Consider the following 24,423-nt stretch of genomic DNA (forward strand, 5'->3'; position numbering starts at 1 on the left):
AGTCAAAACAGGTCGTGCGACACCTCAAACTTCATGATTTCAAAAAGCAATGATGCGAATGATATTTTTGGGGTTCCTGGCCCACTCGGACTCAATCTGGCCACATCGGTTACAATCCGGGGACCTACGGAATAGCCATTTTCTAAATTGATTCGAAATAGGTCGTGCGACACCTCAAACTTCATGATTTTACAAAGCAATGATGGGAATGATATTTTTAGGGTTCCTGACCCACTCGGATACAATCCGGCCACAACGGTCACAATCCGGGGACCAACGGAATGGCCATTTTCAAAATTGATTCAAAATAGGTCGTGCGACACCTCAAACTTCATGATTTTACAAAGCAATAATGAGAATAATATTTTAAGGGTTCCTGGCCCACTCGGATTCAATCCGGCCACATCGGTCCCAATCCGGGGACCAACGGAATGGCCATTTTCAAAATTGATTCAAAATAGGTCGTGCGACACCTCAAACTTCATGATTTTACAAAGCAATAATGAGAATAATATTTTAAGGGTTCCTGACCCACTCGGATACAATCCGGCCACAACGGTCACAATCCGGGGACCAACGGAATGGCCATTTTCAACATTGATTCAAAATAGGTCGTGCGACACCTCAAACTTCATGATTTTACAAAGCAATAATGAGAATAATATTTTAAGGGTTCCTGGCCCACTCGGATTCAATCCGGCCACATCGGTCCCAATCCGGGGACCAACGGAATGGCCATTTTCTAAATTGATTCAAAATAGGTCGTGCGACACCTCAAACTTCATGATTTTACAAAGCAATGATGGGAATGATATTTTTAGGGTTCCTGACCCACTCGGATACAATCCGGCCACAACGGTCACGATTCGGGGACCAACGGAATGGCCATTTTCAACATTGATTCAAAATAGGTCGTGCGACACCTCAAACTTCATGATTTCACAAAGCAATGATGAGAATAATATTTTTAGGGTTCCTGGCCCACTCGGATCTATTCCGGTCACAATCCGAAGGACCTACGGAATGGCCATTATCTAAATTGATTAAAAATAGGTCGTGCGACACCTCAAACTTCATGATTTTACAAAGCAATAATGAGAATGATATTTTTAGGGTTCCTGGCCCACTCGAATTCAAACCGGCCACATCGGTCCCAATCCGGGGACCAACGGAATGGTCATTTTCTAAATTGATTCAAAATAGGTCGTGCGACACCTCAAACTTCATGATTTTACAAAGCAATGATGGGAATGATATTTTTGGGGTTCCTGGTCCACTCGGATTCAATCCGGCCACATCGGTCACAATCCGGAAAACAACGAAATGGCCATTTTCAACATTGATTCAAAATAGGTCGTGCGACACCTCAAACTTCATGATTTTCCAAGCAATGCTGGGAATGATATTTTTAGGGTTCCTGACCCACTCGGATGCAATCCGGCCATATCGGTCACAATCCGGGGACCAACGGAATGGCCATTTTCTAAATTAATTCAAAATAGGTCATGTGACACCTCAAACTTCATAATTTCACAAAGCAATGATGGGAATGATACAAGGGCGTAGCCAGAGTGGGCAGGTTGGGGCAAAACAACTCGAAAAGTTTCGGGCTCAAGAATTCTCCTTGAAATCGTTCTAGAAGCTCCCCTGGGAACTTCTAAATTCCTCCGGAAAGTAATCCACAAATTCCTCTGAAAATCGTTCAAAAATCTTTCTCATGTAATTGTAATTTCTCCTTATCTAGAAACCCCTCACTAAATTTGTTTTTTAGGAAATTCATGAGGAAATTCCTCTTTTTCTTCTCCAATTTTTCCTTCTGGACATTTCTTTAGCTATTCTTCTAGAAAAAACCTCCGGCATTTCCTTCAGGAATACATTCGAGAGTTCCTTCAGGAATACAAACGGAATTTCCTTTAAAAGTTCCGCTAGAAGTTTTTTCAAAAATTTATGACGGAAATCCTCCGATTTCGCTCCACAATTTCACTTGTAAATCTATAAGAAATTCCTTCAGAAATTCTTCTAGGAACTTCTCCGGGCATTCCTTCAGGAGCTCTTCCTTTAATTCCTCCAGGATAACTTTCAGGAGTTTTTCCGGTAATAGCTCCATAAATTTAATAGCGAAATCCTCTAGGATTTCATTCTGAAATTCTTTCCGCTATTACATCAGAATATCCTTCAAGAATTCATCTAAAAATTTTTTCAGAAATTTATCCAGGAATTCGTCCATATATTTCCTCGGAAATTTTTCCAGGTATTTTCCCGGGAATTGCTTCAGGTACTTCTCCAGAAATTTCTCCCGAAATTTTGCCACGGAATTGTCCTGGAATGCTTTCCGGACTTCACTAGAAATTCACTCCAGAATTTCATTTCGATATTAATTTGAAAGTTTCTCCAAGATATCTTTCAAGAGTTCTTCCAAGTATTTCTTCAGAACTATCTTCGGGAATTCATCCGGTAATTTCTTCAGCATTTCATCTGGGAATTTCTGCAATAATTTCTCCTGGTATTTTTCCGGGAATTCCTTCAGATATTTATCCAGAAATTCCTTCATGAACTTCTCCAAGAATAAGTTCAGGACTTCCTTGTGAGAATTCTTCCGGAAGTGCTTGTGGGACCTCCTCCAGGAGTTTTTCTAAGAGTTCCTTCACAGGGAAATCCAGGAGGATATATGGCAAGAATTTTACGGGAAATGGGATTTCGGAAGTTCATCTAGAAATTCAACTCCGGGTATTCCAACGACTGTTTCTCTGAAAATTTCTTCGGGTGTTCCAGCAGTAGCTCCTCCGGGAATTCATTCAGGCTTTTTGAAGATAATTTATCTACAAAATCCTCCAGAAAATCCTCGGAGAATTTCTCTGGGAGATCTTTTGAGAACTCTTCCAGGAGTTCCTCCTGGAATTCTTACGGAAGTTCATTTGGGAGTTCATCCAAGAGCTCTTACGAGAGATATTCTAGAAATTCTTTCTGTAGTTCTTTAAGAAATTCCTCCAGAAGTTCCACCGGAAGTTATTCGAAAAATCCTCTGATAATTTCTTCGGAAATTCCTAAAGAAATTTCTCCAGGAGCTCCTCCGGAAATTACTCCAGGAGTTCCTTCTTAGAGGAACACTCGGGGAAACTGCCGCAGAAACTACTGGAGGAATGCTCATAGAAACTGCCGGTGGATCTTCCGGAGGAATTCTCGTAGTAACTGCCGAAAGAGCTCTCGTAAGAGCTACCGGAGGAATTTCAGGAGGAACTCCTAGCAGAATTCCTAGAGGGACTCCCAGAGAAACTATTGGAAGAACTTTGGGAGGAATTTGCAGCTGAATTTCTGAAGAAGGACTAAATGATTTCCTGAAAAAAGCCTGCGTGATTTCCTGGAAGTAGAAGGCTACTGGTAGAACTTCCGGAGGCATTCTTGAAATAACTTCCGGAGGAATTTCTGAAAAAACTCCCGGGAGAATTTTCAATTGAACCCCCGAAGGAACTGCCAGTGAAACTACCAGAAGAATGCTCGAAAAAAATCTTGGATAATTCATCTTATACACAAATCTGAGCTGGATCATCAACATCATCAGAGGACCTCCCGGAAATTACCTTCAGGAGCTCCCAGAGAAATTCTCGGTGGAGCTTCTGGAGGATTTTCTATATAAATTCCTGAAGAAGCCTAAATGAATTCCATAAACAAAGCTTGAATGAATTCCCGGAGGAAATTCTGGAGAAATTCCCGGAAGAGGAACCCCCGTAAGATCTGCCGATAGAACTACCGGAATAATTCTCGGAGAAAATCCTGCAGGAACTCTTTGAGGAACTGCCGGTGGAATTCCCGGAGGAACTCCAGGAGGAATTTTCAGGAAAACTCCTGGAGGATGTCCCAGTAGAAATCTTGAGGTTTCCACCGGAATTCTTTCCCAAAGAAATGGGAATTAATCTAGGAATTCCTCCGAAAATTCCATTGTTGATTTCATTTACTATATAATTTCTGTATAAATTTTCGGTGGAATTCCTGGGTCCTTGGATTGTGACCGATGTGGTCGGATTGAATCCGAGTGGGCCAGGAACCCTAAAATATCTTTCTCATTATTGCTTTGTAAAATCATGAAGGTTGAGGTGTCGCACGACCTATTTTGAATCAATTTAGAAAATGATTATTCCGTAGGTCCCTGGATTGTGACCGATGTGGCCGGATTGAATCCAAGTGGACCAGGAACCCTGAAAATATCATTCTCATCATTGCTTTGTGAAATTATGAAGTTTGAGGTGTTGCACGACCTATTTTGAATCAATTCAGAAAATGGCCATTCCGTAGGTCCTCTGGATTGTGGCCGGATTGGATCCGAGTGGGCCAGGAACCCTAAAAATATCATTCCCATCATTGCTTTGTAAAATCATGAAGTTTGAGGTGTCGCACGACCTATTTTGAATCAATTTAGAAAATGGCCATTCCGTAGGTCCCCGGATTGGGACTGATGTGGCCGGATTGAATCCGAATGGGCCAGGAACTCCAAAAATATCATTCCCATCATTGCTTTGTAAAATCATGAAGTTTGAGGTGTCGCACGACCTATTTTGAATCAATTTAGAAAATGGCCATTCTGTAGGTCCTCTGGATTGTGGCCGGATTGGATCCGAGTGGGCCAGGAACCCCAAAAATATCATTCTCATCATTGCTTTGTAAAATCATGAAGTTTGAGGTGTCGCACGACCTATTTTGAATCAATTTAGAAAATGGCCATTCCGTTGGTCCCCGGATTGGGACTGATGTGGCCGGATTGGATCCGAGTAGGCCAGGAACCCCAAAAATATCATTCCTATCATTGCTTTGTAAAATCATGAAGTTTGAGGGATCGCACGACCTATTTTGAATCAATTTAGAAAATGGCCATTCCGTAGGTCCCCGGATTGTGACCGATATGGCCAGATTGAGTTCGAGTGGGCCAGGAACCCCAAAAATATCATTCGCATCATTGCTTTGTGAAATCATGAAGTTTGAGGTGTCGCACGACCTGTTTTGACTTAAAATTGTAAATGGCCACTTATTCCGGGGACAACTGACCCCAACGGAATCTGGAATAATTCTGGAACCGTGCTGTGGATAGCCTCGAAACTGGAATAAATCAAAATTGGGATCCATCCGGATGGAATGCAACTTGTGGCGAAAGAATCGGTCAAGAAATGCGGTTTTTAGCAGTTTGGATTTTTGAAACCCCTTAAAACAGACGTTGGGGACGGAAAGGTTAAATTTTGTGACTTTCGAGCGCATTTAAAAATGCTCAAGAGATGGACGTGTGCTCATAAAATAACAAATAAACAGTGAACGCATGGTTGTTTGTTGTCTGAATTTCAATGAAAAATAAAAATGGGAATAACTAAAAAAACTTTAATTATTGTAAATCACATGCATGTCTTTGAAGTCAAATGCAACAAATTATTAAAGTATTATATTCACTCACAGCTCTCAGAAGAAGCTATAATTTGAATGATAATGCTAATAAAAATTACATTTGTAATTTGATGTTCCATGAGTATGATGAGTGCACATTAGATAAAAAAACGAAAGAAACCTGAAAGTATTACAGGTAGGTTGTTGAGGTTCGGCACACTGCTTCCAAACGTTCTATTGTTAAGATCAGTTTTATTTAACTGCATTATAATTTTTCTAGAAATCACGAAGACTTACAGTAGAGTATCACTACCATAAGTTTTAGGGTTTATTACAGAAATATGATTCCCATAGGTAAAAATTACCGTTCCTCGACAGTCACAATAAAATTTAGTATGTACTCACCTAACTATGTATGTATGATGTTTTTATATTGATCAATCGTCTTGGGGTATAGATGAATATAAAGTTGAATAATTTCTACTTAGTTTTATATTTTGTGCGTTAGATTGCATTAGCTACATTAGCTATTTATCGACATATTTATTAGAACACCATTTAATAATTATTTATTCTCATTAACTTTCATTATTGCATACACTCTTAATCAAACAATATTTCATCGCCACACTTATCATCTGCTTCCCACTAACGCGTTCGACCGTTCACCATTAAGGTGTTGTTATTATACAAAAAACAGCACCTTCCCGATTGTAGGCAGAATGAATGTACATTAAGCAGGACGATTCAAAACACTACAGAATGAATGCACTTTACGAACGAACCCACACATTGCACTACGAGACCGTATAAACCTTAACCGTGACCGCACTCACACTTGGTGAACCGAACTGGTCGTTATAACCAGTCTGAAGCAAAAAGGAACGAACCAAACACAACCATTAAAAGAACGACAATATACTAATTACAGAGGGGGTCCTCATCTCACTTCAATCGAAATTCTCACATGCAATTTGCACCATTCTAGGCGAATTAATTCTAATTTGTGCGTTTAACTATGCGAAAACGTGCTTCTTAGCTATCAATCACACTCCACTAGTTGTGTCATTTCCCTAAATATTATCTACGCCAACGGAAAAAGGGTGTGTTGACGGAACACATCCTCGCGAGGAGAAGCAAAACACACAACGTACGCCTCGAGGAGAGCGAGGCTTGGACTGGACTGTTCGCTGAGTTGTACATTAGGTACTGAACTCTACACGACGGGCATCTACGCGTACTGCAATGGCAAGGAACAGAACAGGCAGCAGCAGCGGCAGGAGATAGCGATTCGTCTCGCGTATAGCAATGTGGTACGAAGAGAAGGAGAGCAAAATTGTATGATGAAAATATACAGTTTTTGCGGGTCTAACCAAGACACACCAAACTGAGTTTGAAAACATTACGATCTCAGTATGCGTGATGCTCAATCGAAAACCATGGTAACGTAAGTGATATGAGATACAAGCGCGGGTAGTTACATCATATCAGGTATCGTGGGTGTTATGTTTACGAAGAGTTCAGTTTTGAAATTCAGGAAGTATTATTGGAAACTATGGCGAGGTTCATAATAGCCAAAAAATCGTTATAAGTAATGTTTAAGTTAATTTCTATTTGGAGATTTATTTCTTATCAATGCCAAACAAGTTTGTGCTTTACATTCACCAATACACTGCTCATAGGAAATCTTACTTTACCTCGTAATAAAATATGAGGTCTCGCCGAGAAACACCGTCACATTTCTCATTTTCTAAAACAGTGTCATATAAATTATTTTGCTTGTAACTCATGTATAAACTTTATTTGAAAGCGATATAATTGTTGCGAAAAAACGTTTCGTAATTATTAGGTTGCCATTGCTTGTGAACTCTAGCATAGGAGGCGAAATTTAGTTACTCTATCTGAAAATGGTTTGTGTCTGCACTATATTGGAGAAGGTGTCCTCTGGATGTCGACGAGTAATTTCAAAGTTGACTGTTAGGAGTAGGAAGAAACAGCTTTAAAGTTAATTTATTATTCAAAATATATAACAATATAATATGCGTTAACGAATATAGATGACGAAAATTCATTAATTTACAAACTTTCATTTTCATATCGACAATGTAGTATTTTCATAGTATTACCAATATTTCACCATATCATAGTTATGGCATGATTGACGTGAGATGTAGCAGTACTACTTAGCGAAATTCGCGTCGCTCGCTGGGCGAATGCGATTGTCTGTAGCGTAGATATAAAAACGTCAATGGGTGTTTGAGGTATCTTAAATATGGAATCTACCGCTACTTTTAAATTTGGAAATTGCCCTAACTAAGCAAAGATTACATTATTGTCTTAGCTGTGAACGATTAAGATGGGTATTTTTACCTCGTGCAACAGTTGAACAATGTTGCTAGCTGATGCCATCTCAAAATTGTAGAAAATCTCAATGATATTGATAATATTTACATTTAAAAGAACGTGGTGATATTTCGTTGCCGGAAACGGGGGATGAACAGTGAACACCATGCGTCGGCGAATCAGCATTCTGTTATGGGAAGTGCGTGGAGACGCGTAGTACATTGTAGGTTAGTCCCAATTAACATTTAGCCTCTCCGAAATTTAAGATGGTTCATCATAATGTGGGAAATTAGTCTATTATTACGACATTTTTTCATTTAGTGCTCGTTGACATTCAGTGCAGCAAAAGATGTTTTGCCAGTGACGTCAGCAACAATCTTCCTCTATAGTTTATTACCTCTATTGAAACAAGCGACAAGAGAGAACCAACGACAAAGCTTTGTTTTTGTCGGAGATAATAATGACAAAGATCGGAAATTTTTGTCAGCAACAAAAAAGAAGATAATTTTATTGCTAACTTTTCATCCAGTTATTTTGCATTATCTCTACAGCAAATTTCGGTTTGATGCCATCGTGGTTTCTGCTTTTAGGGCAATATCCGAGAATCTACAAAAATAGCATCATGTTCTCGGAAATATCGGAGCATGCAAGGCAAATGATTCTTGTCATATTGTGTTCGGGTTCTGATAAAGGCTTGTTACGAGGTGCGTTTATCAGTAACAAACTCTGTTGATGGCAAAGGGTATATTGTTAGGTGTTGCTCGAATATTGATTCCCTGATCACGGCCATCCCAATCATGGTAAATACGAGGGAAACCCTAAAGGCGGTTTGCATCGGAGGGGCGTTTTGGGGCCTTTTCTTCTAATTTGAAATTTTTTTCGGAAAAAGGAAAGGGTCCATACTTACAAGGATAATTATACGGTCCTCCATATGGAGGCGCATGGCATTTCAAATAAAAACAAAATGCACACACAGATGAAATTAGCTGAGACTTATTCAATTATTTTGATACCGTCAATAGAAGTAGGTCATTTCGTGGGGTTAGTGTTCTGTACAACCACCAAGTGCATCATGGTTTACCAAATCTGTGTGTGTGTGCTTCATCCTCTATCCCTCACCCACTGGGAGTGTTGATCAATTTGTACTACGAATAATTTGATCAGATCTCATGCTCCGTAATGGTGCCCTTTTTGTTACGAAGACTAGTACTGCAAAAAGGATTCACTTCTGAAGCAAGAGAGATTTGTACTAGTTATCCATAACAGGTACAGCAAAACATCACAAGAACGCCCTTATTCGCATTAACTACTCAGAGAATAGAAGGTCGAGAAGAGCCACCGTTGCTAACTAAAGCGTGAACCGGATACCTGGGGCTCCCACAATATCCGCGGCAATAGCAGCAAACAATTCCCTGTACGTAGGGGAAAGACGGCTTTGGCAGGTTTTGTTCTATTATTGGCAGGGGGTTTTGTCGACCGAATTTTATGAAATTTGGCCACAATATTCTCTGATATACAAAGAGTGTTTAGGCCAAATTTGAGCCTAGTCAGTCATAAAAAACCCCCCTGCCAATAATAGAACGAAACCTGCCAAAGCCGTCATTCCCCCTATTTAGTCTTCAGTTTTATAAATTTCCCAAGTAACATTTTAAATTTTATAACGCTCTCGAAAACCATTATTTGCCCTACAAGACTTCTATAAAACCAGCATAAAACCAAAATGTTACTGGGGCTATATATTGGTGAAGCAATTAGAGAAGGAAAAGTAGAGAACTGGAACGTGCTCACCAATTTAGTTCGTCCAGAGTTTTGCATTCATGATCCTCCTTTGCCTCCATTTAAAACGTGGTCGCAAAGCCCAACAGTTAGTCTTTGTCCCAACTGTGGCTGGTTTGGTTGTGAAAGTGGAAGTTCCGGTTGCTGTTACTGTCATGGCTGCTGCTGCATTGATATTGGTTCTAGTCGTTTTCACGATTGAGTCAATATCTTTGAACATTTGAGAATAGGACGCGTTCAAATATTGAAATCTAGAATTCTTGAATCCTGAAAATATTAAACGAAAAGAAGACGGCAGTATCAAACATCACAATATGAGTGCTTTCGTTTGAAAATCAATATGTTCTATGGTTTTCTTCATTATTACCGAGTGGTTATGATTAAGTTGAATTAATTTATCGTTTATTTGATCTAAACTTTAAATCTAACCATTTTTGGAAAGATGCAATGGAAATAGAAATAATGGTAGTAAACGTTCTCACATTTTTAAGAATTATGTTACGTATTAAAAAAATGGTTAAATTCAACTACACAAAAAGTAACCGGAAAAGGCTTTTTGAAAAACGATTGCATTCCAATGTCTGAACAGGAGGAATGGGTTGATTATTGAAAAATAAATGGCAATCTATATCTTCTCGTCGCACATCATTACGAATTTCGGAGGTGCTCAAATGCTTCTCTGGATTAGAACTTAACATGATAGTTGAAATTTGGAAGATGATTTTTTTTTTTCAATTCCTCATACCTAATATGATGATAAACATTTCGAAACGTTTCTACGGTGGTGTTGGAAGAGATTCATCTTCCAAAGAAAATTGAAAATATCCATTAACTATAATTGTAAAAATAAAATAAAAATATGTATGCGAATACCCATACAATACTAGATAGGTAGTTATATATTAAAAGAAGAAAAGGATAAAATGATACTTATAAATTCTGGTAAGGAAGAGTTCTTTATTGCTATCAGCCATAATCCTTAATCCGCTGCATAAGTCACGGGATATCAAATTGGAACTTCACTCATTTACACACTTCATTATTTTTAATCACAAATTACACAAGTTATTATTTTTTTAAAGCGAATTCTGCAGCAAATTCAGCGAAAAAAAAGTAGCAGTAAAAAACACGTCAAATCCCAATCAAGGCACACTATGATCCCTCTGCATCATGGTTTACCAAATCTGTTATTAAATTCGAATAGTTTCAGTTCGCTAGCTCAGTCTGACCAATAATCAGGAAACACTTCTCCAAGTCCTTTCGGGTTAATGCTTTCCAAGCCAGACCATCTTCAAATCTCCGAAACCTATAATTAATGAATTGAGTGCATTACACCATAACGAACATATCTGCCTAAGGAATGTTGAAAATCCATCCAGCCGTTTTCGTGTTATGCGAATACGAACACAGACTAATTCATTTTTATTATGTTCTAGCAGAACAGTACAAGCATAAGTACTAGAACGCTAGTGCCGCTGTAGTCATTAAAAGTATTTTGCCAAAATATGCTTCCACATGCCTAACTCGTCGGTTTGTTATGCATAATGATGTAGTGCATGTTTTGTTTCATTACCAACATTGATTTGACACTTGTAGTACCAGTACTTTGGCTGCCAGATCAAAGTGACCTAGATGTTAGTCACGCGAACAGGAGCGACATTAACAATCTAATACTTATGCATCTACTAGCAGAACGTATCCTGCGTTGCCGTTCTAAATGTCAATTTATGAGTTTTTTTTGCGACGCCGCACCCTAGATCATTTTTTGCGTGATCGTTTTGGGTTTCCTCACAACTCGCCCCAATATTGAATTTTAACAATGTTTCAACTTTCGCCTTAAATTTCACTAACTCTTTGTATGTATAAACACAGCAGAGCCCAAGACGAATCGATTGGTGAGGAAATCTTGCAAATCGGTCCATCTGTTCTTGAGTTATATTGCCTCAAAGGAAATGTGAATTCATTTTTATAAATAGAAGAAGAAGAAGAAGATAGAAGAAGATATAGAAGATGGACCTTCGGTTTTTTAAGACACCTGGTCAACTTAACGATCAAGAACAGAATGGGTGGTTTATTGGTTACTTTTTATTGATGACATGGCATTTTCTCCAAAGTGCTGATGGTTGCAGTGGACTTCGGTCATCCACACGTATGTCATCAGAATGCTTGGTTGTTGCTACGTGGAGCTGCCGTTGGTTTTGAGGTCGTCGATACCGAAGGTGTACTCGTTGTCGAAATGCTGAATGTGCATCCGGTTGCCGAACTTGGTAGCGACGTTGATGTTTACGATGTGGTGCCCATATTCAAGTTAACGGCTTCCTCCTGAAGAACGGATCGTCCTGGTACGTTAACTTGTGGTTTCTTGTGCTGGAGTTTGAAACGATCCTTCATGAGGAAAACTATCAAAGTTATAACGGTGATAATGGCTGTGCAGTGCATGTATCAAAGATGGAAATTAAGTTGGTTCTAATGTAAGGTTTAAAGCTGTGTTCGAGTCTGCAGATTCACTTCTTCTAGCTGGTGAAGTGAAACGTTGTTATGGATTTGCTTGCCAATAATCTCTAGTCCATTTAAAGGAATTAGCAACGGGGGTTGTCTTCTGATGTACTCCGTGTCTGTGAAAGACTTTTCATTTAAAGTGACCGTACATATCGAAAAAAAATCCCAAAACGTTTCTGTTGGAAAGTCCACAGTTCGATGAGATCAGAGTATCTTCTTTACATGGTATTTCTTCTTCTTATTATTATTATTAGCATTACATCCCCATACTTGGACAGAGCCGCCTCGCAGGTTAGTGTTCATTAAGCACTTCCACAGTTATTAACTGCGAGGTTTCTTGGACAGGTTACATTTTTGCATTCGTATATCGTGAGGCTAACGCGATGATACTTTTATGCCCAGAAAAGTCGATACAATTTTCAATCCGAAAATTGCTTAGACCGGCATCGGGAATCGAACCCGAACCCGCGTCTTACCGCACGGCTAAGGAGGGCCCCTGGTACTACAATGTAGTTATTGGTGATTCTTCTGGTTTGTTGCCAAAAAATCACAGCTGTCTGAAATCCCAAGCAAAAGTTTTGAATAACATGAGTCTTTGGATTCATCCTTCACCTGGTATTCGTTGCAGATGACAGTCTCTCCAATTTTCTGATATTTGTTGTTTATCGAATATGCCTCTTGGTCGTCGTTGAATATAATTTTTGGGTGTTTATGAATAACAATAATCTCGAGATTTTGAATAGTTCCATCAAAAATGTTTTAAGTTACATTTTAATTTCCTCCGTCGTCCACCGCAGCTTAGCGGGTACTGATGGAACCAAATTCCCAGCACTTGGTACCAGCCGATCTCTCGCAATACATTTTCAAAGCTAACTCTCTCAAATGTATTTTTGTACACATGTGAACCAAGTAGGATGAGTATTTAGTATTGTTCGGCTCCTACACACTTGCTTCATCAGCAACGGCGCTCAATGAAGTAGGGTTGTGTGAGGTTGTGCCAGTTTGGTCGTCAGATCCCAACCCGACCACACAAGCGAAGAGAGATCGCCACTCGAGATCAGTACATTCAAAGTTAATTGCCTATATGCCGGGTATTAAGCCGGGCTTAAGCCACCCGGTGTGGAAATTAATTACTAGGTCTGAAAGCTAGACCCTAGCAGAGGATATCGAGTGTTACCAACGGAGAGATACCAGAAATGTGAGGAAGACGGTGAGACTGGACTCTATGGTGAAGTGGCAGCAGGAGTGGGACAATGCGGATAATGGAAGGTGGACCCACCGGCTCATCCCCAATGTGTCGACGTGGGTGTATAGGGAGCATGGAGAGGTGAACTTTTACCTCACACAGTTCCTTTCCGGACATGGCTGTTTCCGTCACTATCTGCATCGGTGTGGCCATGCGTCATCGCCATTCTGCCCGGCGTGTATCAACATAGAGGAGACTCCAGAACACGTGGTATTCGATTGCCCAAGGTTTGCGGAAGTACGTAGAGGAATGCCTGCCCTACGGGCGGACAATATCGAAGAGCGAATGTGTCGCGATGAGGATACGTGGAATGCAGTAAGCAGAGTCGTGACGCAAATACTGTCAGAGCTGCAGCGTCGATGGAGAAGGGACCAGCAAATAAGCGTCAGTTTGGTCTCGAGTCGTCGAACCCAGCGAACTGGAAGTCTTCTGCCAACCGGAATCGTTGGACTGACCTTGGCACTCGAACTGCCAACCTGCTGAAGAAAGAAGAAGGAAGTGCTTCGGGTATGTAGGGCACCGCCAGTGCGGACGTCATCCACCACCGGAACTGTCGAACCACCTCTGCAACCCGAAGACGAAGTCGGCGCAATGCGCGAAAGCGTCCCCTGCGATAGCCGCCGGTAGTCGGGGCACCATCAGTGCTTAAGTTTCCTTCACCGGAACTGGTGGACCACCCTCGACGCCGGGGGAAGTCAGGAGGATTCGAGTCAGGAAGTATGCGACACGACCGCCGAGGAATCGTGACAACGTAGCAGTGGATCTCAGCAAGTATTTTGCTGTATTTTTTGTCGGAACAGTTCCCCTAATTTAAATTTGATTTTATCTCGTTTCGGAGAGCGACTAATGACGCTTTAATTTGGACATAAGAGCCAGGACATATGGGAGAAATAGGTACTTATATCCCATCCTTGGAATTTGGATCTGCGTGAAGTGACGCAAATCTTCTTAACAATGTCACTCCCAACGTCACCCTATCATATAACCTGAATAGCTGAATGAAAAAAGAATCGTAGTTTGCCGCGCGCGGAGGATGTCATTTTTTTTTCGTTTTCGCTGGTGACTCTCAGAAATTATTTTGAAAACGAAAGCCAATTTGTACCTGAGATATTTGTACACTTGTGCTATGTGGTTGTGATATGCTGTTATAGTGATGAACTAAACTATTGGCGAGGATTATCCAAACAAAATTGGTGAAAGTGTTTCATTATGGTTTTATTACTGTTTCATTTTAAAGAATAATAAGAGTTAGAATTCAATTAAATGTTATAAACTGAATTAAATAATCCGTAAGTTTGTTCATGGATCCATTATCCAATTGATAATGGTAGCATAAACAGGCGGGGCTTATTGTATGCAAAACTGACCTCGGACTGGAGCTGCAATAGAGTTAGCACTTTCTAACTCTCGGATTGAATCTGACTGTAAAATCATGTAATACAGACAGCTGTAGCAAACATTCGTATGTATCAATTATAACATTGAATCGTGGCGATCCATCCATTCTCATCACCAGCTTTGGTGGAAAATGAATCATTTTATCCGGTCAACTTTCATGCATCGAATAAACCAAAACAGTTCGCAAACCCAAAAATGTACATTTCCATCTGTTATTCTTCTTTTGCAGCAAACTTTTCGCTGTTGTGTCATTGCGTGAGAGTCTCATTATCTTCGTTCCACAGCATTTGCTTGAAATTTCTTATATCTGTTTGTGATCAGCGCGACCAGTACAGAATCGAATTTAATTACCTGAGACACAAAACCATGAAGGTGTGTCAGGTACTGACACTGATTCTTCAGTCTAAATCTCTAAATTAAGCGGGGAACGATCAAATGAATATCATCCACAGGAATTCGACCATTTCGTTGTAAAATTATTGTACAAACATATTTTACGGAGGGCCGGGGTCTTGATATTCTGTGACTGCTTCGCAGAATAAAATAAATACCGTCTACGGGGATGTCATTGGGCCAAAATGTGGTATGCTTCAAGTAAATGTTACAAAGCTCTAGTAGTTAATATTGGAATCAAGTTGTAATTAGTTAGGTACAAGGCTGAACAATAAATTTACCACTGTGTGGGGAAAAATAATAAATGAGAGAAATTCTTCAAAGTTATATGTTGTTTAAAATTGGCCCATTCTCACCCCTCACAGGGGGTGACATTGGGCCACATACAATAAAGTTCAGCGGTGACGATGCAACGATTCAATCGTTTGTTAAAAATAATTGCCTACATTACGGCTTTTACCAACTATGTATGGCAAATCAACCAAAGGCTTGGCCCAATCTCACCCCTTTTTAATATGCATTGGTTGTTGCTACGAAAAAACAAGACCGCTTAATAAATATTCATAAAATTCGATAAAACAACAAACAGATTATCGTAACATGATCACCAGGTATCCATCGATCTAAAATTTAGTTATGTAATAGATTTGTGGGGCATTACTGACACTATTTTAATACGGGTTCATTCGATCAATAGTTTTACATTCAAATTCCAAGCATTATGGTACGAGCACAATTAATCCTTGGAATTTGTTTTGTGATTTCCTAGACGTGAATTTTAATATAATTTCGAACCGTTTGAAGTTTTCATCAAAATTCGTAACAGTTTCGGAGATATTAGAAGTTGAAACATTTTTCGTTTTTGGCCCAATCTTACCCCCTAGGCCCAATGTCACCCCGAACGACGGTACCGTACCATTCCTTGGTCATCATATTTTCAATTTCTTTTCTCCTTTTCCTCCACTGTTCAAGAACGATGTTTTGGCCATAGTTTCTGAACGCATTTGTCGAGCATTTTGTACCTTGCAAATGATTGAAATTATTTGTGTTACACAAATACAGACATCACCTCGACTTGACGAGCTGCATTCAACCGACTGAAAATGAGTGAAAAAAGTTCTTTTTTTATGGGATGAACATACAACTTTTCGAAACATCTTAGCCTCACAGAAACGCAAAACGGAGGAAAGCTATGAATCGTGGATAGTAGCCGTAAAAAATGGTTCAAGGTTGTATCGCAAAACGGTTGTCGTTCGCGGAACGGCTGAGGTAAAACCTGATTCGTTTTAAATGGCTCAATGAAGGACGTCGCCAATTTAGGTTTTTGCAATCGATTTTGGCCATGAACTGGAATGACAAAATGAATCATGTGGTGGTTGTGATACATTTAATACGGGGTTAACAAGCGGTTGTTGTTTGGTTTTGTCTAACGTTTCATTTTTTTCACAATCGTGGAATTGCCCTCAGGATGGCAATCTCCTTCCCAAATGAGGGAAGGGACAGTTGAGGACAACTCTTTAGAGCGAGTTTCTTATACAAAACAGTCTAATAAATAGGACATTTTGGGGGAGGGGTTGGGAGATTCTGGGGGAGAAAATCTGTGCAAGGGAGATGTTGTGTTAGTGACTCAGTGTTGGATGATTTACCAGCCATAATGAGCATGAGTTCCGTCGTAGCTGACATGGGCGACCTCCACAGCTGGGGAGTAGGTCAGGGTCTTGGTGGAGTGGGCGGCAACAACTGGGCTAGCATGCGCGTAAGAGGCAACAGCTGGAGCAGCGTAGGTCTGGAGAGCTGGGGCAGCATAGCTAACCTGCTTGGCAACGGCAACTGGGGCAGCATGGGCATAGGTGGCCACAGCTGGAGCAGCATGGGCGTAGGTCTGGAGGGCTGGGGCAGCATAGCTCACCTGCTTGGCGTAGGCAACTGGGGCAGCTTGGGCATAGGTGGCCACAGCTGGAGCAGCATGAGCGTAGGTCTGGAGAGCTGGAGCAGCGTAGCTAACCTGCTTGGCGTAGGCAACTGGGGCAGCATGGGCGTAGGTGGCAACAGCTGGTGCAGCATGGGCGTAGGTCTGGAGGGCTGGGGCAGCATAGCTCAACTGCTTGGCGTAGGCAACTGGGGCAGCATGGGCATAAGAGGCAACAGCTGGGGCGGCATAGGAAGCATAGGCCAGCTTGGGGGCTTCGTTGGTGATGCGAGTGTCAGACTTACGGATGCTGGAGAAAGCAGTGTCGATGGCCTTGGACTGGTGAGAGATGGTGCCGTCATGGCTGCGGATGGTGCTCTCATGGGTAGCTCCAATGGCTGGAGAAGCGTATGCCAAGGTCTTGGCTACTGGAGCAGCATAGGTGGCAACGGGGGCAGCATGGGCATAGGTGGCAACTGGAGCAGCATGGGCATAGGTAGCTTGGAGAGCTGGGGCAGCATAGGCCACAGTCTTGGCCACAGCTGGAGCAGCCTGAGAGATGGAGCTGTAGCTCACGGACGAAGCTGGAGAGTAATGGGCCACCGGTGCAGCATACGACACTGGAGCTTCCAGGTATCCAGCGCTGGCAACAGCCAACGAAGCCAGAAATACGACGAACTATAAAAACCACAAGAAAAAAATCAATTTTTTTATCACTTCACAAATTTTCAATCACTAAATATATACAATTTTAATTCAAAACATTAGAAACAATTTCACACCTTGAATGCCATTATGCTGAAACTGGAAAAGGGGTATGTACTTCTACACTGAAGTCACTGTGATCAATGATACTATTTTGTTGGCGTGGTCCAATATTTATATCAAAAACTGTTACACGTACTAAAACCTTCGTATCGGGCTTCAACGCTTGTTTCGCGAAAACAATCCAACCTCGGGGTCGGAATCTTTTTTGCTCTCAATCGGGGAGGGCAACGCCAAAGAGAACACTCGATTCCTGCACATGTCTCGAGTAGGTGCGACAATTTACGAAGTCAACCTCCAAAAGAAGGAAGCACAACGAAGTAAGTCTTCACTGTTGGGAGCACCAAGTGGATAAAAAAACTATTTTAGCGTAAACGAGAGCGAGAGGGATTTCGAATAAATCCGGTGGCCGTAAGAGACGAACCCCCTGTCGTCGTCGTTGCCGTCATCATCATCGTCGTCACAGCGCTTTCGCTTTCATTATAACGAATTAAGTGCCAGGAGTAAGGAGTAGGCATGTCGAACTTTGCAAGCCTCCCCTCAGCTTGAGTAGCACGAACAATGACAATTATCACATACACGTAGCGCAATGGGTGCGCGGTACGAGCTGACCGCGCGGGGAGAACTCCTTTTGTCTCCGCCAGAACCTGATTCAATTTCGTAGAAACATGACACCGGCTTCGGTATGCAGCAAACGGAGGGTCACGCGATCTGAACACTGAACCGTCGCCGTCGTTGGGGTCGCAATTTTTGAGTGAGAGTTTACGCTGAGAGACTGAGGCAGTGGGTAACGGAGGAGTAGGGTTAGTTGTTGTTGATTGATTTTCTTTTGGCGATTTGGAAGTATCACGCATTGGAGGTAAGGCGGTCATAATTGGTCTAGTTGTGCCAGTGGATGGATGGTGTTTGGATTAGATTGAAACAGCAATATATCAATGATAATATTTGATTACGTGACTTTTCGGCTTTTGACTAGTTCACGGAAGTTGATAATATACAGTTATAGTACGAAGATGTTGAGGATTAATTAGTTAGAATTTTGACTTCTAACTTCAGAGATAAAAACGGTCCATAAACAAAATTATATAAAATTGAAAAATAGTCAAATCTGAATCGAAGTATTCTCTAGACAAGAAATTTCAACATTTAATTGTCCTAAAAACATTTGAATATTTTCTATCAATCTAAAAGAAACTATGTCGTGTTTTGTTGTTATCCGGCGTGCTTACTGTTGAAAAACATCACAAAAATGAGAAATGAAACAATTTGCGCACCAATTCTTTGTTGTAGAATGGTATTGATTTGGGTACATGGATGAATTCAAGGAGCAGTTCCCTTATATAATATTTTATATGTTTCATGGTGTTTTTCAAATTTTTAATATAGCATTTTCAATTATTGATAAGGTATTTATTTCGCTTCCATTTCATGATTGGCGACACGACGTCTGATTTAGTAGTGACTCACTACTAGTGAGGTAAAAAAGCGTTCCCAAATTCATAAACCAGCAAAAACACACCGTGATTTAAATCACAGATTAGGGAACACCAGTTATGTTTTCCAGATCGTACCAGAAAACGTTGTTGCCGAAACCGTGATTTAAAATACACTGTGATTTTGTTAGTGCACAATTTCGTAAACGATTTTTTTTTTGCGTGCCATGTTGGGAAATTACCGAATATACAACATTGAGGAGGATGGCTGTACTTTTTTCATGCTGTTTATCATGAAGGTTCGACTCATGTTCAATAATCGATTACGATGAGCAAAAGCTAGTAGTAGGTGATTGAATTAATCCACGCAGTCATGATCGAAGTGGAACGACCAATTATGTTGTAAGGTATTGAAGGGCATACCACATGTTCTCGTGATTACCTGATTTGAGAAATCTACCGATGCTTCCGCTGCAGACAAATCGCTTTCAGTTATCGACACCAGCGTTATTTCCACTCAACACCATTCACAGTGAAACCCCAAACACTTTAACAAACGGTGGGTGCATACCTACCAATCTACCATTGGAGCAGTTTAATAGTTGTAACAGCCGAAACTCGTAAGATACAAGAGTTAGATGGCTGTGTTAGCGATGATAGAACGGGATTAGTTGGTTCAGAAATTTCTACAAATCCTTCCTGAATTGACCTCTCGCGTCAACAATTTGTATTCGCTCAATCGATTCTTTAGCTTATTTAGGTCAACTTTCACAAAAAACATATTTTCTGGCGCCTAGAATTATTTTTTAAATTTAAAACAAAAATCGAAAAACTGCTGTATTGTTTAAGATTGACCCGATTTTGAACGAACATCGGGTGAATTTTTTCAGGCCGGTTCACACGTGCAGCACTTTTTCGGTTTTTGTTTTTGTTTTCGATTTTAAAAATAGTTACAGGATTAACAAAATATGGGTTCTTTAGGAAAGTATACCTTAAATAAGCCAAAGAATCGACTGAGACAATAAAACGAGATACAATTTTTGACGGGAAACGTCATCCGAATCATTTCAAACTTGTATACAAATGCGGGGGCAGCAGGGACTATGTCCAAGAGCTTGCCCCAGGCCATCTGCGAGTTGTGGGGCTAGCCTAGGATGTGGTGGGGTTTGACAGTGGGCCTTGTTAAATTCCTATAAAAAGCTGCATGTATCCGCAAGTAGGCCCCACCTAAGCGACCGTGTGTCGCTCAAAGCGCACAAGCCCAAGTTCTGGTGTTAGGTGGGACGCTAAACAGCCCTGACACGACGGCCCTCCGACGAGACAGGAGGTTTGCGCAGGCCCAATAAGCCACCTGGAAAACCAATAATTACGAACAATATAAGAGATAATGCGACTCGATATAATCGGCAAAGACCTAGGCGACAAATAAAGGATCACGATTGGAAGCTTGGAACATGGAACTGCAAGTCGCTAGCTTTCGCAGGCTGCGACAGGATGATCTACGATGAATTACATTCTCGCCGACGTCGTGGCGCTGCAGAAGATTTGCTGGACAGGACAGAAAGTGTGGAAAAGCGGGCATCAAGCGGCTACCTTCTACCAAAGCTGAGGCACCACCAACGAGCTGGGAACCGGCTGCACAGTGCTGGGTAAGATGCGCCAACGCGTTATTGGGTGGCAGCCAATCAACGCAAGGATGTGCAAGCTGAGGATTAAAGGCCGTTTCTTCAACTATAGCATCATCAACGTGCACTGCCCACACGAAGGGAGACCCGACGACGAGAAAGAAGCGTTCTACGCACAGCTGGAGCAGACATACGATGGATGCCCACTGCGGGACGTCAAAATCGTCATCGGTGACATGAACGCACAGGTAGGAAGGGAGGAAATGTATAGACCGGTCATCGGACCGGATAGTCTGCACACCGTATCGAATGACAACGGCCAACGATGCATAAACTTCGCAGCCTCCCGCGGAATGGTAGTCCGAAGCACCTTCTTTCCCCGCAAAAATATCCACAAGGCCACATGGAGATCACCTAACCAAGAAACGGAAAACCAAATCGACCACGTTCTAATCGACGGTAAATTCTTCTCCGACATCACGAACGTCCGCACTTACCGCAGTGCGAATATTGAATCCGACAACTACCTAGTTGCAGTATGCCTGCACTAAAAACTCTCGACGGTGTTTAACACGCGTCGAAGTCGGACGCCGCGGCTTAACATTAGGCGGCTACAAGACGGTAGACTAGCCTAAGAATACGCGTAGCAGCTGGAAGTGACACTCACAACGGAAGAGCAGCTAGGCGCAGCGTTTCTTGAAGACGGCTGGAGAGATATTCGATCCGCCATTGGAAGCACCGCAACCGCTGTACTTTGCACGGTGCCCCCGGATCAGAGAAACGACTGGTATGACGGCGAATGTGAGCAGTTAGGAGAAGAGAAGATTGCAGCATGGGCGAGATTGCTGCAACACCGCACGAGTGCGAACGAGGCACGATATAATCAGGCGCGGAACAGACAAAACTCGATTTTCCGGAGGAAAAAGCGTCAGCAGGAAGATCGAGACCGTGAAGAGACGGAGCAACTGTACCGCGCTAATAACACACGAAAATTCTATGAGAAGTTGAACCGTTCACGTAAGGGCCACGTGCCACAGCCCGATATGTGTAAGGACATAAACGGGAACCTTCTTACGAACGAGCGTGAGGTGATCCAAAGGTGGCGGCAGCACTACGAAGAACACCTGAATGGCGATGTGGCAGACGAAGATTGCGGTATGGTGATGGACCTGGGAGAATGCGCGCAGGACATAATTCTACCGGCTCCGGATCTCCAGGAAATCCAGGAGGAGATTGGCCGGCTGAAGAACAACAAAGCTTCTGGGGTTGACCAACTTCCAGGAGAGCTATTTAAACACGGTGGCGAGGCACTCCCTAGTAACATTTTAGTTTCATGCTAGTTTTATAACACTCTTGAAGAGTAAATTATGGACTTCAAGGGCGTTATAAAATTAAAAATGTTACTTGGGCTGGCTAGAGCGCTGCACTGGGTCATTACCAAGATTTGGGAAGAGGAAGTTTGGCCGCAGGAGTGGATGGAAGGTGTCGTGTGTCCCATCTACAAGAAGGGCGATAAGCTGGATTGTAGCAACTACCGCGCAATCACATTGCTAAACGTGCATTTGTGCATTAAAAAATGTTCACGTTTTATCATGTTTTTCAAGATTTTTAATGAATTTCAAGATGAAAATCAATATATGTATCATTGATGAGGGTATTTAAAACTTCTTCAAGTATGATTTGATCTGAAATCTTTTTCTGGTGATCCATAATCATGATATTAATTGCTAGCTTTTTTTCTACCTTTTTACAATAATATGTTGTACGAAATAAGACTTTTGATTGGGTTCCAAACCAGTCCAACTAACAAAATTGTTAGCGTTAGAAAGATTGGAGTTTCCTGAATAAGCTCAATGAAAAACATTTCACGCATACTCACCCAATGGTGACTTATTTTTATTTTAATATAGTGAAGTTTGCTTAAAATGCTAGAAAATAAATCATGGTTTTGAATGCTAAACCTCACATAAATTATGTTTCGCTTCCAAAGAATAGTGAGACTTTGATTAACATACCGATCCATAAAAGCATAAGCATTTTTCGGATGTTAAGATTATTAGGAAACATAGCGGTTGATTTGCATTTCGTATTTATTAGATCTGGTCCATTTGATATTACAAATCATCCAGAGGCTTTAACATTATTCGATGATAAATTTATATTTTTGAAGAAAACAAAGTACATCTTTTCGGAAAATTTAGTAAGTAATAATCAAAGAATGAAGATTAACATAAGGAAGATCATACTCACTGACAGAGTCAGAAGTGAGCACCACTCGTTGCAAGCGCGCTGTAGTAGCTCAAAGACAGCGTTCTTGCGCCAAGTGGTGCTCAATCAAAAAGCAATAACTGACGCCGCTAGTGGTCATACTTCACTGCTAGATGAATGTAGACAACATAAAAACAAAAAATATGCTTTACTGCTTTTATTGAATGCAATAACAGACGACAAAATGATTGACATACTTTTGGCCACGCTTTTACACTTAGAGCTGTGCGCCGAGGCCGCCGACGATTTTTATGCGCCGCCGCCGCCACCGTTTTTGACCGGCGCGCCGCTGTAATTTTTTGACCGCGCCGCAGGTGAATTTTGAGCGAGCCGTTGAAATAATTTAAGTGCCGTAGTTTGGGGTACTCCCCCAATTTGTTACAAAAAAAATCCATTCAAACCCTTATACGTTTGAAAAATTTCGGCTGTGCCGCTGAAAAGAACATGTCCACTCAACCGTATTTTTATGTCACTTTGCTGTTAGGATGCAAAATGATTTTTTGTTAAGATTACTTGTTTTTCATTTAATTGATCTTCGAATTCTTTTAAATATGATACATGGCAATCCACGAACCCAAATTAAATTAATTAATTAACTATGTTATCGCCAGGTTCGTTTCAGGTCTTCCACTTATTTCCTGGGGAGATCTCCACGCGTAAACTAATATCAATATTCCTAGTGATTTATGAATCAAATTGGACATACATTCAACATGTGTTCCATTACAGGTAACCCAAGAATTCCGCGACCTTAAGGTCTATACGGGTAATAAAAGATCTATTAGCTCCTTCTTGACATTAAACATGCTCTGTTTGCTCCTTCTGGAAATGAACATACTGTTAGTGACGTTTTCGATCAAATAGCATTTGACTTCTTGTTTAAGGGTTATCCAATTTGGTTATTTGAATCACATAGAACATGAACTGTTTTTGAACATATCTAAGATCCAATAAGGCGTAAACTCAAGGAAATTCTCGGAAGATCTGCAATAAAATAATTTTTGAGGGGATATCCAATCTGGATCTATGGAATACAAAGCGCATAAATTTTCAAGGTTTCCCATAAGACGCTCAATATTAATTAAGCATCCATTTTGAAAAAAAAATAACAGCCATTTGGGTACGCGAGCAGACCTTCATGCCTAAACTCCAGGGAATTCTTGGATGAACTGGGATGGAAAACTTTCATCAAATTCAATCATATAGACCAGCGGTTCTCAACCTGGGGTACATGTACCCCTGGGGGTACCTTTACTGGTTCCAGGAGGTACCTCGGACAAAAATGCATAATGGCGGATGTATTGCAGTTTCAATAAAAAACTAATTGCTAAAGTTTTGATATTTTTTTCCGAAAAGCTCAGTTGCTTCCTTGCAAGAGGCTCAGAAGCCTCCTTTCAATAGGCT

The 24,423-nt window shown here is 41.1% G+C and overlaps 2 protein-coding genes across 2 annotated transcripts in view; both read right to left on the reverse strand.

Annotated features, from left to right (window-relative positions):
* Nucleotides 1-6,577, reverse strand: part of LOC134226007 (uncharacterized) — a 95,779-nt gene extending 89,202 nt beyond the window's left edge. Inside the window, exon 1 of the mRNA XM_062706514.1 lies at nt 5,770-6,577. The gene's annotated coding sequence lies outside the window, so the exon portion shown is untranslated. The remainder of the gene's footprint in view (nt 1-5,769) is intronic.
* Nucleotides 6,578-16,428: 9,851 nt separating this feature from the next.
* LOC134223015 (larval/pupal cuticle protein H1C-like) lies at nt 16,429-17,867 on the reverse strand. Its single transcript, XM_062702153.1, has 2 exons — nt 17,711-17,867; nt 16,429-17,606 (listed from the first exon to the last, which is right to left on the reverse strand). Exons 1-2 carry the CDS (start codon nt 17,720-17,722, stop codon nt 16,662-16,664), a joined length of 957 nt encoding a protein of 318 aa, XP_062558137.1. The 5' UTR covers nt 17,723-17,867; the 3' UTR covers nt 16,429-16,661.
* Between the last annotated feature and the right edge of the window lie 6,556 nt (nt 17,868-24,423).

This window comes from Armigeres subalbatus, chromosome 3, assembly GCF_024139115.2.
Source record: "Armigeres subalbatus isolate Guangzhou_Male chromosome 3, GZ_Asu_2, whole genome shotgun sequence".
NCBI classification, from domain to species: Eukaryota; Metazoa; Arthropoda; class Insecta; order Diptera; family Culicidae; genus Armigeres; species Armigeres subalbatus.